The 12,859-nt window shown below is 49.1% G+C and overlaps 2 protein-coding genes across 5 annotated transcripts in view; both read right to left on the bottom strand.

The window, feature by feature from the left end:
* PPIB (peptidylprolyl isomerase B (cyclophilin B)) overlaps positions 1–3,110 on the bottom strand; it is a 6,225-nt gene extending 3,115 nt beyond the window's left edge. The window contains exons 1-3 of the mRNA XM_010840201.1: positions 2,885–3,110; positions 2,089–2,202; positions 1,347–1,440 (exon numbers count right to left, since the gene is read on the bottom strand). Of these exons, the coding sequence (XP_010838503.1) occupies positions 1,347–1,440; positions 2,089–2,202; positions 2,885–3,019 (343 nt within the window). The 5' untranslated portion in view covers positions 3,020–3,110. The remainder of the gene's footprint in view (positions 1–1,346; positions 1,441–2,088; positions 2,203–2,884) is intronic.
* Positions 3,111–5,259: 2,149 nt separating this feature from the next.
* The window catches only part of CSNK1G1 (casein kinase 1, gamma 1), a 156,817-nt gene continuing 149,217 nt past the window's right edge, over positions 5,260–12,859 (bottom strand). For all 4 annotated transcript variants that reach the window (XM_010840196.1, XM_010840195.1, XM_010840194.1 and 1 more), the window contains one exon: positions 5,260–11,155. In XM_010840196.1, coding sequence (XP_010838498.1) covers positions 11,101–11,155 — 55 coding nt within the window. In that variant the 3' untranslated portion in view covers positions 5,260–11,100. The remainder of the gene's footprint in view (positions 11,156–12,859) is intronic.

The following is a 12,859-nucleotide window of genomic DNA, read 5'->3' as shown; positions in this document are numbered from 1 at the left end:
GCCCCCCCCTGCCACTCTGGGCTCCTGGTGGGAGCTCCACTTCCACCCTCCTGACCCACCTTCGACCAAGCCCCTGCTGCAGATCTGAACGCATGCCTTAACCCTGCCTCTTCCTTGCCCATTCAAATTCTCCCCAGTCAGGACCCAGCTCAAATCCTCATGTTTGCAAGCCTATTTCTTGATCACCGTGGCCCAAAGTGGGCTTCCCTGGTAGCTCAGACAGTAAAGAATCTGCCTGCAATGTGGGAGACAATTCCTGAGTCAGGAAGATCCCCTGGAGAAGGGAATGGTTACCCACTCCAGTGCTCGTGCCTGAAGAATTCCATGGACAGAGGAGCCTGGCAGGCTACAGTCCATGGGGCTGCAAAGAGTCAGACACAACTGCGTGGCTATCACTTTCCCTTGGCCCAAAGTGAGTCCTTCGCTTGTCAGTGCTTCGAGGATGGCTGGCTTTCCTTACCACTCGCTGAGCGCTGCACACTCAAAATCTCACCTCACCACCCCCAGCACCCACAAGTCCTGACACCTAACTCTACAGACGAGGAAACTGAGGTTCAGAGGCCTCGCTTGCCTGCGGTCACAAAGTGAGAAGGTGGCCGACACTCAGCAGCGCGTCACTCCACGAACACAGTGCTTTGTGTCACGTCTGCTTGTCCTTCTCGTCCAGCCAACTACGACTTACATCCTGTGTCACTTTGCTAGTGATTTCTCCTAGTTCTTCCCACCTAAATGATAAACTACTTAAGGACAGAGCATGGGCCCTAAAAGCTGCGTCACAGCCTGTTGGTGACTCTTCAGGTACTGGAAGTGAAAGTGAGCTGCTGTCCCACTGATTTTGTTTTTGTTTTGTATCCTCAGCACCCACCACAGAGCCGGGCCCAGTCAATCCTGATCGGCTGGGTGAGCTGCAGCTGCGGTCTGAGAGAACGACAGGCTGTACACCCAAGTGTGGTGACACCTGCGGGTTAGTCCAGGGAGTGTGTCTGTCCTACTGTACAAAGGGTGCAGGCATCAGACTGGCAGCTCTTGTCAAGTGCTCTCTGGTGGGAGACTGCCAATTTCTGAGAGAAGCAATTTCTCTCAGTCCTGTGGGGCCTCCAAGGTCAGCACATGGGCTTTGCACACCTGACCTACAATCACCTCGGGTGTGTTTTGCTTTGCTTCCCTCCCCCCAGCAGGTACAGTGGGCAATGTCAGAGGCTAGATCAGCATGTCGGCCAGCTGCGCAAAATGCTCCTACGTCTGCCTGAAACCCATTCCTCCCTCTCCTCTGTACTGGGTTCCCTGACCCTCCCGCCCTGGGGGCTGCCCTGAGACACCCCTATGCCCAGAGGACTTGAGGTTACCTCCAGTGCCGTCTCCCCGGGTGAAATCTCCACCCTGGATCATGAAGTCCTTGATCACACGATGGAATTTGCTGTCTTTGTAGCCAAATCCTTTCTAGAAAAAGGGATAGGAAGGTGAGAACGTGGCATGAGGCACGAGGCAGACACTAGACAGGCCCTGCAGAAGAGAAAGCCCTGCCGCAGATCCATCCTCCAACGTGCTACTGGGTGACTAGTGACCAAAGTCCAGGCCAGGAAAGGCGAAGATCCCACGTTCCTGGGCCTTTATACAATTCCCCTTCACATAATGCCTCTAGCTTTCCCCTTTCATTTCCTAATCAAATCACAGTTAGAAATGCAAAGAAACTGACAGAAAAAAAGAAAAATTACCTGCTGATGCAACGGGAAGCTGGAATGCAAACTTTCTTAAATGAGGAATTCAGTTCCTTAAAACCTGGAAAGCTCTGGGCCTTTCACTCTGGTGCAGAGGCCACAAGCTAGTTTCCCTAGATGTTTCCTTTAGTTACTCAAAGATGAAAATTTTTCTCCAAAAAAAAAAAGAGAAAAATTCTCATTCTGGATTTAGTTTTTAAAACTCTCGCAAGACACGATACTCCTGGATCACAGGGCCAGAGGGTACAGCTGGTACTCTGTGCGGGCCACTGCTGTGGGTGGGCCACGTTCTGCAGGTCAGTTTGCCGTCAGCCCTACTTGCCAAACTTCGCTGCCTTTGAGTTTGGCTACCCTGACTCCAGCCACTTACCTCTCCTGTAGCCAAGGCCACAAAATTATCCACTGTTTTTGGAACAGTCTTTCCAAAGAGACCGATGACCACCCGGCCTATATCTTCATCTCCAATTCGCAGGTCAAAGTACACCTGAGGAAAAAGGCCATTTAAAACTTAGCATCTTAAAAGGGATCTTCCTAGGGTTTGAAGGGCCAAGAAACTACCCAGAGATGGTAGAAAAAACAGAACTATACTTTAATAGCAGTGTTTCTGCATCTGATTTAGGTGGTGACAAAAACCCCACGAAAATCTAATGAATGCTCCATGTGTTAGTTTACACTCTCTTTTCACTACTGGGTAACAACCTTTGCTCTAAATAAATAATGGGCCCAGATTCTAAAAATTAACATGAAAAAACCATAAAGAGGGGAGCCCAAGCACACCACTCCGGTTTAAACTACACTGCTGTGCTTTGGAATTGGAAGTGACTAAAATCTTGCCTAAGAAGAGAAAGGACTAACAATCTGGCAGACGCGATCTTTCACCATTTCCCTGGCACCAGGGGTATTTGCAAAATCTGCAAGCCCGGCCCCAGCTGGGCATGCTGGGTCAGGGCCGGGCGATTGGGGAGGGTCCGGGTCATTCTCTGTCTGAATGCGTGAGGATCGCCCAGGTATCAAGAGGCCCCAGCAGGGAGACTAGGGAGGGACAGAGCCAAAGCCGAGGACACCCAGGCCCAAGCTCCGGACACATGTAACCAGCTGGGCCAAGGCCTGAACACTGGAGGCGAGGGCGGGCCTCGCCAGGCAGGTCTGGAAAGGGGAGGCCAGACCTTGACAGTGACTTTGGGCCCCTTCTTCTTCTCATCGGCCGCGGATGGTCCAGGCAACAGCAGGAAGAAGACGGAGCCCACAACCAGGGCGGCGACGAATAGGATCTTCATGTTCCGCTCCGAAAGGCGCAGCATCCACCGGGAGAAGCTAGCGCGGCCCGGGAGCCGAGGCCGGAAGAGGGTGGGGATGCGGTGACGTGTGACCCAGCGCCTCCACAGAGGGCATCCGGGGGGGCCCGGGGCTCCTACAGGACTCCGAGAGGGAGGCGGGCCCCATTTCCTCCCCTCTAATTGGGCGCCGGATGGTAGGTCTCGAGGCGGGGCGGAGCCCGGCTCGCCGACTGGGGCGGGCTGAGACGCCGGCTCGTGGGTGGCTGCCACGTTACTGCAGCCTCATTGGCTCCGCAGCTCGCCGATACCCATCAATGGGAAGGGATCAGCGGAAGGCGGCACCGCCTCCAAGAGCCCAGGGATTGGGCTGCTGAAGAGACTACAAGCCCCAGCAGACAAGAGCCCGTGGCCTGCCCCGCCTTTCTGGGAGTGGAAGTCGTTTGGCAGTTGGTGACCAATGCTTTAGGTTAGGAAGTCTGTGGATGGGGCAAGAAAACACGTGTCCTTGTCCGTGTGGGCCAGTCAAGGATTAGTCACCACCGAATTGGGTTTGAGTGTGATAACCTTCAAAAACTCAGGGTACGTTTGTGCCTACTCACTGTATAACCGTCCCAGGAGGCTGAAATGGTAAAGAATCTTCTGCAATGCAGGAGACCTGGGTTCCATCCCTGGGTCGGGAGAATCCCCTGGAGAATGGAATGGCAGCCACTGCAGTATTCTTGGCTGGGGAATCCCATGGATAGAGGAGCCTGGCCCGCTGTTGCACGCTGAGAAAAATTGTTTACCAAGCTAGTTTTCAGAGCAACCTTTCTCCACAAGAGGAACGAATGCTAAAATAGCCTAAAGGTAGCTTTCTTCCACCAGCAACCCCACCCCCGCAACCCCCGACTTTTGGGGAAAGAATAAGCTTGATGGATACAGTGCTCTGAGTATGAAGTTTTTCATGATGACTTAAAAAAATTTTTTTTTAAATTTTTGACTGTGCTGGGTCTTCAGTGCTGCGCAGGCTTTTCTCTCGTTGTGGTTAGCGGGAGCTACTCTTATGGTGAGTGGGCTTCTCATTCCGGTAGCTTCTCTTGTTGCGTTAAAGGGGCTCTAGGGCGTGCTGGCTTCAGTAGTTGAGGGTCCCACACTCTAGAGCACAGGCTCAGTAGTTGTGGCGCATGGGCTTAGTTGCTTCTCAGATTTTCCCTGACCAGGGATTGAACCCATGTCTCCTGCATTGGCGGGCTTCCCTGGTGGCTCAGCTGGTAAAAGAATCTGCCTGCATTGCGGGAGACCTGGGTTCCATCCATGGGTTGGGAAGATCCCCTGAGAGGGGAAAGGCTACCCACTCCAATATTCTGCCCTGGGGACTTCCACGGGCTGTATAGTTCATGGGGTCGCAAAGAGTTGGACATGACTGAGCGACTTTTGCTTTCACTCCTGCATTGGTAGGCGGATTCTTTACCACTGAGCCTCCAAGGAAGCCTACTCTAATGATGATCTTACAGGTGTTTTTCATTAGTGAAGGAAGACCATTTAAGTAGTATTGAGTAGTAATAGAAAAAACTGGAACCAGACAATCTTGGCCAGATTGGTGGTAGTTTTGTGCTGAATATGCACTGGTGAGTTTAGATTGTTACATAGTTACACCTCTGTCTGTATAGATGTTCCTCATTGCTGCTGCTGCTGCTAAGTCGCTTCAGTCGTGTCCAACTCTGTGCGACCCGAGACGGCAGCCCACCAGGCTCCCCCGTCCCTGGGATTCTCCAGGCAAAAACACTGGAGTGGGTTGCCATTTCCTTCTCCAGTGCATGAAAGTGAAAAGTGAAAGTGAAGTCGCTTAGTCCTGTCCGACTCTTCGAGACCCCATGGACTGCAGCCTACCAGGCTCCTCTGTCCATGGGGTTTTCCAGGCAAGAGTACTGGAGTGGGGTGCCATTGCCTTCTCCATGTTCCTCATTAGCAGAGCAGAATTACAAAGCTGCCATTTCCTAGTTGTTTCAGAGCAGATCTTAACTTCCTGGTATTCTAGCACTGAAGAACTACAGGGATACAGGAACTAGTAAGTGATGAATGTCCAAATTCTTCCAGAAATGTTTATCTTTAAAGCACTGGCTAGGGCAATGTTCAACCCAAAAGAATGATGCAAGATGTGAAAATGTCAGGCATTATTTTCATTCCTGGAGGCTTCAATCATATTGAAGTTAGTCCTAGCTAGATACTTAGTTACAAATGAACCAGGAGAGGTTAAAACCAAACCAACCAACCAAGCAAAATTAGCCAAGAAAGGTAAGACATTTTATTTTACATACAAAAAGGGTGCAAACTGAGTCCTTTCCTCCCCAGACTGGAGAAGAGGTATACTTAAAGATCACATTTGTGTTTTCCATGGTGCCCTAGGAAATGGGCTACTCTGAGATAATATCAAGGCCCGTTTCCATTCACTTCAAAGAAGGCTACTTCCTCCGCAGAGGAGTTTTTACTAAATGGTGTACAAATCTCTCTCCTGGAGGAACCATTTCAAATACACCTGAAATTGACATTCATGTTTAAAAATACTACAAGTTTCATTTTCACAGCTGAGCTTTGCAGACCAGTGCCAGGGTTTATGAAACAATATTACGTATCTAAAATAAAAGGTAAAAAAAAAAAGGCATTTAACAATAATCACATCCACACATCAATTAAAACTCATTTCCACAGCTGATTTATACATTATCTAGTCTTAAAAAAAACTGAAATCAACATCCCAACATCTTTTTAAAAGTACAATGGGCAAAGATGTAAGAAACAGACAAAATAATAATATAATAAATTAGAGCATGTATACATCCAATGGGAATTGAATCAACATTATTTTCCATGGCGGGGAGCTTATAATATTTTTGGTTTCATCTTATTTTTTTTCCTGCTGTTTACTCTTCTGCTTGATAAATGGGGCTCATTCCCAGAGCTTGCTGCTACACTAGAAACTCACTTGTTTCTTGTTTACTTCTGAAAATATTCAGGAACACATGGTCAGCAGCCTGGGCTGTTTTTTTTTTTAAGGTGGGCTGTGAGTCTTTATGGAAATGAAATGGACACAGATGAGCGCTGGCATATGCAAACACACACACACACAGGCATACAAATGCAACCACACACACCCATCTGTATAGTCCTTCCCTTCCCCCACCCCTCCCCCCAAGAAATGGCTCATCTTCCTGAGACATTCCTAACAGATTGATAAGCCTTTTAGAAAAGCTTTCAGTGTAAGGGCTGGCCTGGGATTTGGTCTGGAGCTCATGAAGGGGATCACTGAAAATGTCTCACCTGCTCTGAAAGAGGGGATTTGCGGGAAAGCGGCAGTCAGGACAGCTGTCCTCTTGTGTGTTACTGGGACGACTGCATGGCATCCCCGCTTCTTACCATGGATGAAGGTGGTGATGGCACTGGGAAGATGATCATGAGGAGTACTAGAACAACAGTAAAATAAATTCCGTCCACAGAACTGAGGTTCTTTTATAACATGGCGTTTGGTAACCAAACTAGAAATATACAGAGTACACGTTCACTTTTTTCCTTTGTAATACAAGCTGAGCTACAAATACACATTGGAGTGGACTTCCTGCTTGCTTTTTTAAGGAAATATGTCAACTACTACTGTCTATATCCAGGGAACCTACTTACTATTTTGAATACAATGGAGAAACCTTTTGCACTCAGTCACCTGCAAAAGGAATTAGGAAAAACAGGTTTTTAAGACTGCTTAATTGATCAAAGATTTCCAAGATTCCTTACTTGTGGCTAAAACACTGCTTAAGACACTGCAAACCCTCAAAAGGGCCATGGTTTCCTTATTCATAAACAAAATCACTCCCTTTCCCCACCAAAACAACAACAACAACAACAACAACCCACAGGCATCCCATTTTGATTCCTAGCAAACCATAAGGAGGAAGACTGGGACTCACTGGCTGTCAGCCTCTAGGCAGGACCTTTCTGGAGCCCTGGAGTTGGCAAAAGCAAGAACTCCAGAGAAAGGTGCCTGTTGTTCACATCAAACCAGATGGGGTGCAGAGTCATCCTGGCCCCCTAAAGGTTTCTAGAATTCATCTGCCCACCTTGGATCAATGGTGGGGATGGTGGCAGTGGCCTAGCAAAGGCAATGCTGGCTGTATGGCACTGCAAGCTCCTGATCTGAGAAATTCTAGCCCTAACATGGCTCTGACACTGGAGACAACATTGGCAGAGCAGTTCACTGAGAATGAAATCTGGTGTCAATATGGAAACAGAAGAGGTGACTGGGACACAGGAGGCATATAGACATGCATTAAATGAAAGGTCAATGTCCTCAGAGGAGGTACTTTCTAGGCTGCCATGAAAGCACTTATTTTTGAAAACTGCAGGCCATGCGGCTCACTGGAAGAGAGACAGGTTGTCTTTTGCATAAAAAAAGGTTAAGGCTATGATCTTTAGTAACCACTCTGACATAATGTCACCCTCACTTATTTCTGACAACAAAAGTGGTTACTAACACTGAGAACCAACACTGAATATGTACTCGCAACGTACATTTCCAGTGAACTAAGTTGGAAGGTACTTTCGAGGCAATGGACACCTCTTCTGGCTAATGGTAGGGGCTATTTCTATGAACTTGGAGTTCACTGAGAATGAACAGGCAATCAACCCTTCTGGAAAACTCAGAATCCTGCTATCTGCTGTTGCCCCTGCATTCCAAAGTACAGCGGGGCTTTAATTGAAGGCCAACCTAGTCACCTGACTTTGTACCTTCCCAGACCGTTTCCTCCTGGACAGACCCCAAATGGCAGCAGCATGTTAATGAAGGCAGTTATGAGAGTACGCAGCTGCTGGCACATGCTCCATCCTTGCGGAGCCATCTGGAGTGAGATCACTGGGGAACGCCAAGGGATGCACAGCAAGTGGTTGACACTTATGTGCTCAGACTGCACAGACACGGTCACGCTCTGGTCACAGGGGAGGACCGTTTACATCTTGGCGGATTCCTGGCCTGCTTGCCTCGATCTGTTCAGGATGCAATCTGAAGGACAGCATTGCTTGGGAGAAACCCAGCTGTTGTTACTGCTTAATGCTAACTCAGCAACAACTCCATCAGCCCCGAAGAAGACCCCTAGGTATCACGGCTGTGAAGTGGGGGAAGTGCACGGACTATGGAGCAAGCGGATTTGGGTGGGCAGTAGGTGCAGGGAGCGCCCATGCCAGAGGACCTGGCCGAGAAATGGAGGTAAGCAACGACAGCAACAGGGCTGAGGAGGCAGCCCTGATGAGATGTGCTGATGGGGAGAGAACTGATGGCCACATTACTCCTTAGGTACTCTTTTTAAAAGATCACAATAGAATCTCTCAGGGGTCTGGAACCACCCTGGAGTGCCAATGGCCCTGGGAGGATCATTACTTGCCATGCCAGAAAAATTTGGGTGTTTCACTTTGTTATGAAAAATCAAGTATCTCATGAGAGATTTGTGGGAGGCTGAGGGTGAGAATAGTGCATTAGGAAGACCCCCCCACAACTGCTCAGGCTCAGTCCCCCAAGAGCCAGCCTTTAAAACAAACTTAAGACCCCCCAAAAGTCATAAATCCAGCTTCAAGAGGGCCCGCCCTGCAGCCAAGCTGGGAACTACCCTTGCTTTCCTTGTGGAAGTGGGGAGGCACCTAGTGGAGTATGGAGGGCCAGGGATGCTCCAGACTTCGCCACTTGCCCTTGCCCTCCCTTGAGAAGCAGGCCTTTTCTATACTGGGATGTGGAAGGAAAAGATTCTGTACAGGACGTTAGAGTTACGCAAATTCAGAAGTTACCCAAATGCCAAATGAGAAACTATCTAAGTTTCAGTGACAGTGCCTGAACCACCAGCTAATGTCAAGGAAGCAAACCCCAATATTCAAAATTCTTGTGGGGAAGAGGTATGTCCCTGCATCTCCCAGCCATTCTGTTTTATTTACAGGAAAACTTCTTTTAAAAAATTAAAGATCACAATCTTTACATAAGCTAGGCAAATTTGAAGTCAATGAAGTGGTCTTTCCTAGCCAAGGCCCAGTGGAACACAAGTGAAGCCCAGTAACTGTTCCACTAAGATACATCAAGGGACCTGTTGTGGAAAATAGCAACTACCAGGAAGTAGGCCCACACCCTCCAGTCCAAAAGACAGCTCTACTCTTCAAGCCAGAGGCACTACTATGTTCCCCAAACCTCTGAACTAAGTCACCAGTCACTCTCCCCCATGGTTAGCTCTCTCTACCCCCAGATACAAGACCTCATTCTCTGACGGACTGAATCCTGTCTCCTCGATCATCTCTGGAATGAGAAATCACTACTTGGATTAAGTCACTCAACTCAAATGAAAATCAAGATGAGGAGATTAACTCCACACATAGATGACTTTTCAAGCAGTGAATGAGGAACTGAGACCCTTCACAGCAGCACATGTATCTACAGCATGGGGGACGTGGAGCGTGGCCGGGGGAGTACAGGCTCTAGACATGTGGCTGTCTTATCTAGAGATGACTTCACACCTTTCATTTCCGTCTCCTTTCCCCTGTAATTTTCCAGCACTAACCAGCCCCACCCTCCTATTCACTCAGAGCCCTAGGTACTGAGTCCTAAGCCTGCTGCTATGGGCCTGTTGGGAGATCTGCAGATGCTTGGTTTCTGGTAAGGCAGGCAGGCCAGCCCAAATGCTGTAACCCATCTACTGGGGCAGAGAGTACACACCAATTTTATTTCCTGGCCCCTGCGATGAGCCAAATCCTGAGGTTTCCTCTGGCAGTTGGAAGGCAGGATCACTTTCCTCCTTCTTGTCCACTAAGTGGCAATATGGTGGTGGCTGTTTCATCACTAATTCTGTCCCCCGAGTCACTAAAGAAGTCACATGGCTATCTAGTTGGAAGTCCCTGGCAGTGGAGGAAACAGATATTTCCGGTTTTGTTAACCATCTCCTTCTCTGGGATGAACTGTCTCCTGGTTGCAGTCTGGCTTGGCCGGCTCCTCCCACGTGCTGGAGAGCGAGGCTGTCCAAACTGCAGGCTGATGAGGTCAAGAGGCTCTGGGAGGGACATTCTTCAGCAGCCGAGAAGACGAATGAAAATTCAAGTATGTTTCCCTGCCAACCTGAGTGTTCACTCAGAAGGGCAGAGTTTGGCTCCTCCTCTTCCGGGTGCTGCGGACCCCGCCCTTTCCACGGAGAACGTCCTCTGGACCCATGTTCTCTCCGCATGGCTTGGCTGCTGGCCCCATCCCCCTCCAAACAGAAAAAAAGTAAAAAATCCCAATATAACCAGACACAATATGCATCTGCCATGGTTCTTTTTTGTGTTAAAACGACAACGAAAAAGAGGGGAAAAAAAAACAACTAAAAGTGCAATAAAGTCAGTCTTTTCCTTTGCTCAGAACAACTTGCAACGTTCTACTACTACTGTCTGGAGAACAGAGTTCGCTTGTCAAGAAAGCTAAGAGCGCCAACACGCAGGGACAGTAGACTGCAGATTTCTCACAGCTTGCGTGCTACAGTGTAACTTCACAAGAGGGATGGAGGGAGTAACCTGCACCCCGCGGCCAGCTGGGGGTGGAGGCTGCACAGGCACGGAGAGGGAGCTGCGCCAACACACCTGGTGGGCGGAGGTCCTCCTCCAGCTGGGCCTGCACCTACCTCCCACCTTCTTGGCCACACCCCCAGCCTCTTAAACTCCTTCAGCAGACAAAGCCTTCAGCTCATTAGCTTGTGTGCTGGAGAGGGTGGAGGGTGGGGCAAGAACCAGGAGTAAACTAAGGGATGGGAAGAGAATAGTAGTCCTTGAGTTTTTGTGAATGACACCTTCACTGTAAACAATAGGAAGGAGAGTCAACCAGGCCGCCCAGCGGGCAAGCAGTGGAGGACCTGCGGCTCTGGGACCTGCTCAGAGCCTTAGGCAGGTAGGGGTGGCCACTGACCCACTGGGCCCTGGCTGCCCACACTGGCTCCTTCTGGGGGCATCTGTTTTCTTCTTTTTGGTTTGGATCTCCACCCTCCCCCAACAGAGGAGTCCCTTCCAATGAGAAATGGCAGGAGCTGCGGGTGCAATCGAGTCAGAGTCCCCAAGGCCTGAGGACTCCTGGGAGGCACTGGTCACTTGTGGCGCTGGGTGGTCTTCTTCCTTTTCCTCTTAAAGAAGCAGCAGCACCTGGAGCACAAGAAGATCACAAGTGAGCCTCAGCTGCCCACGGCTTCCTGCCTGCCTCTGGACTGCACCCACCCTCAGGGCCGCCCACCATCTACGGTGCACACACTGGAGGCAGTGGGCAGTGTCTGCCAGGAAAGCCAAAGGAAGCAGCTACTTTATTGCAAACCCTATCATCAAAGGGCTGCAGGCAGGGCAGGGCCCAGGCAGGTGTTTTTGAAAGGATGAAGATGGCTTCTTTCCTAGTCTAACACCTCAACCTGCCATCTTTCTTTACACTGAACCAAGGCTGGGGATCCTCAAAGCTGCTCTGTTTGCCCCTTAATACAGAAGGCAAAATTATTTAATGCGACTTTAGTGGTCAGCGGGTATGGAAGCTAAACTAAGGCCAAACAAATGCCAAGAAAAGTATGACGTCTGGAACTCTAGGAGGCTCTTGCGATGCTACAAATGAAGGATTAAGGATTCTCTCTACCCTCCATCCCCGGCCCTGGTCAGCTACCTGGTGTAGGCAGAAGCCCTGACCCTAATAATTGGGTGAGCCCAGATCTCTTGACTGAAATCAGCACAGTCCACTCTTCATTTGGAGGATCAGTGACACAGTTCAGGAAGCAGCAGGTTGCACGGTCCTTCTCAGCCAGCTTTCTGAGGCTGTTGCTGGGCCAGGCTGGGTTCAAGGACTGACCCTGTTTAGGGTGGTGGGTTGGGCCTCATCCCTTCATAAGCCCTCCAAGTGCTGCCTCCTGGGTGACAGCCACAGCTCTACCACATCCCTGAGCTTGGGTAACCCCCCGCCCCAGGACTGCAGTCTTTGGAACTGGAAGTCGCTCTTGCTCAGGCAGTGACTATTCCAAAAAAGGGTGACGAGGACTGTGGCACAGCTGGTACAAAAGACGTCCTTTCCAGGAGGCTGATGCATAAAAAATGAGAACACCAGGGGCAGAAAGTGGTGAGTGAGTCAAAGATGCCTGATGATGGAGGGTAGAGAAGCTGAAGTGTAACTCTGGATTGCTGGATCCTTGAAAGAAAAGCTTTTCTCAGAAACTGTCTTTGGCTCTTTTGCCTAATCCTTTTGGGTTTAACATCAAAAGTATTCACAAAGAAAAAAAGAGCTGTTGCTTACTTCCCTAAGCACCTAAGTCCTCCGCTGTAGCTCAGATTCCCTCCTTTTTCAGTCAGACCCATTGGTATTCCCTTACCCAATGGACTAGTTATTAAAAATCTGGATAAAGTGTCTTCCTAGAATGCAGAAATTGATGTTTACACAGAAAAATGATGGGCTTTAACCATATCTGAATGAATTAAACATGGAGATATTGGAAGCAGGTGCTTAAGAAAGGCTTTAAAAAAAAACACTTTTTGAACAATTTTTAAAAAATACTGTTTTGTTTAAAATTATTTATTTATTTATTTATTTATTTTGGGCATGCTGGATCTTTGTTACTGCCTGAGGGCTTTCCCTAGTTGCAGTGGGCAGGCTTCTCATTTCGGTGCCATCTCTTGTGCCTCGTACGCTCTAGGGCTTCAGTAGTTGTGTTGCACGAGCTTAGCTGCCCTGTGGCACGTGGAATCTTCCCAAATCAGGGTCGAACCTGTCTGTGTCCCCTGCATTGGCAGGGAGAGTCTTAACCATTGGACCACCAGGAAAGTCCATAAGAGAGTCTTAAAAAAGCCTTTTAAGAGTATGATGACACACGTGATGTACTA

The sequence above is a fragment of the Bison bison genome, unplaced genomic scaffold (genome assembly GCF_000754665.1).
Source record: "Bison bison bison isolate TAMUID 2011002044 unplaced genomic scaffold, Bison_UMD1.0 scf7180017864142, whole genome shotgun sequence".
Lineage (NCBI taxonomy): Eukaryota > Metazoa > Chordata > Mammalia > Artiodactyla > Bovidae > Bison > Bison bison.
This window is presented reverse-complemented; position numbering and strand designations above follow the sequence as displayed.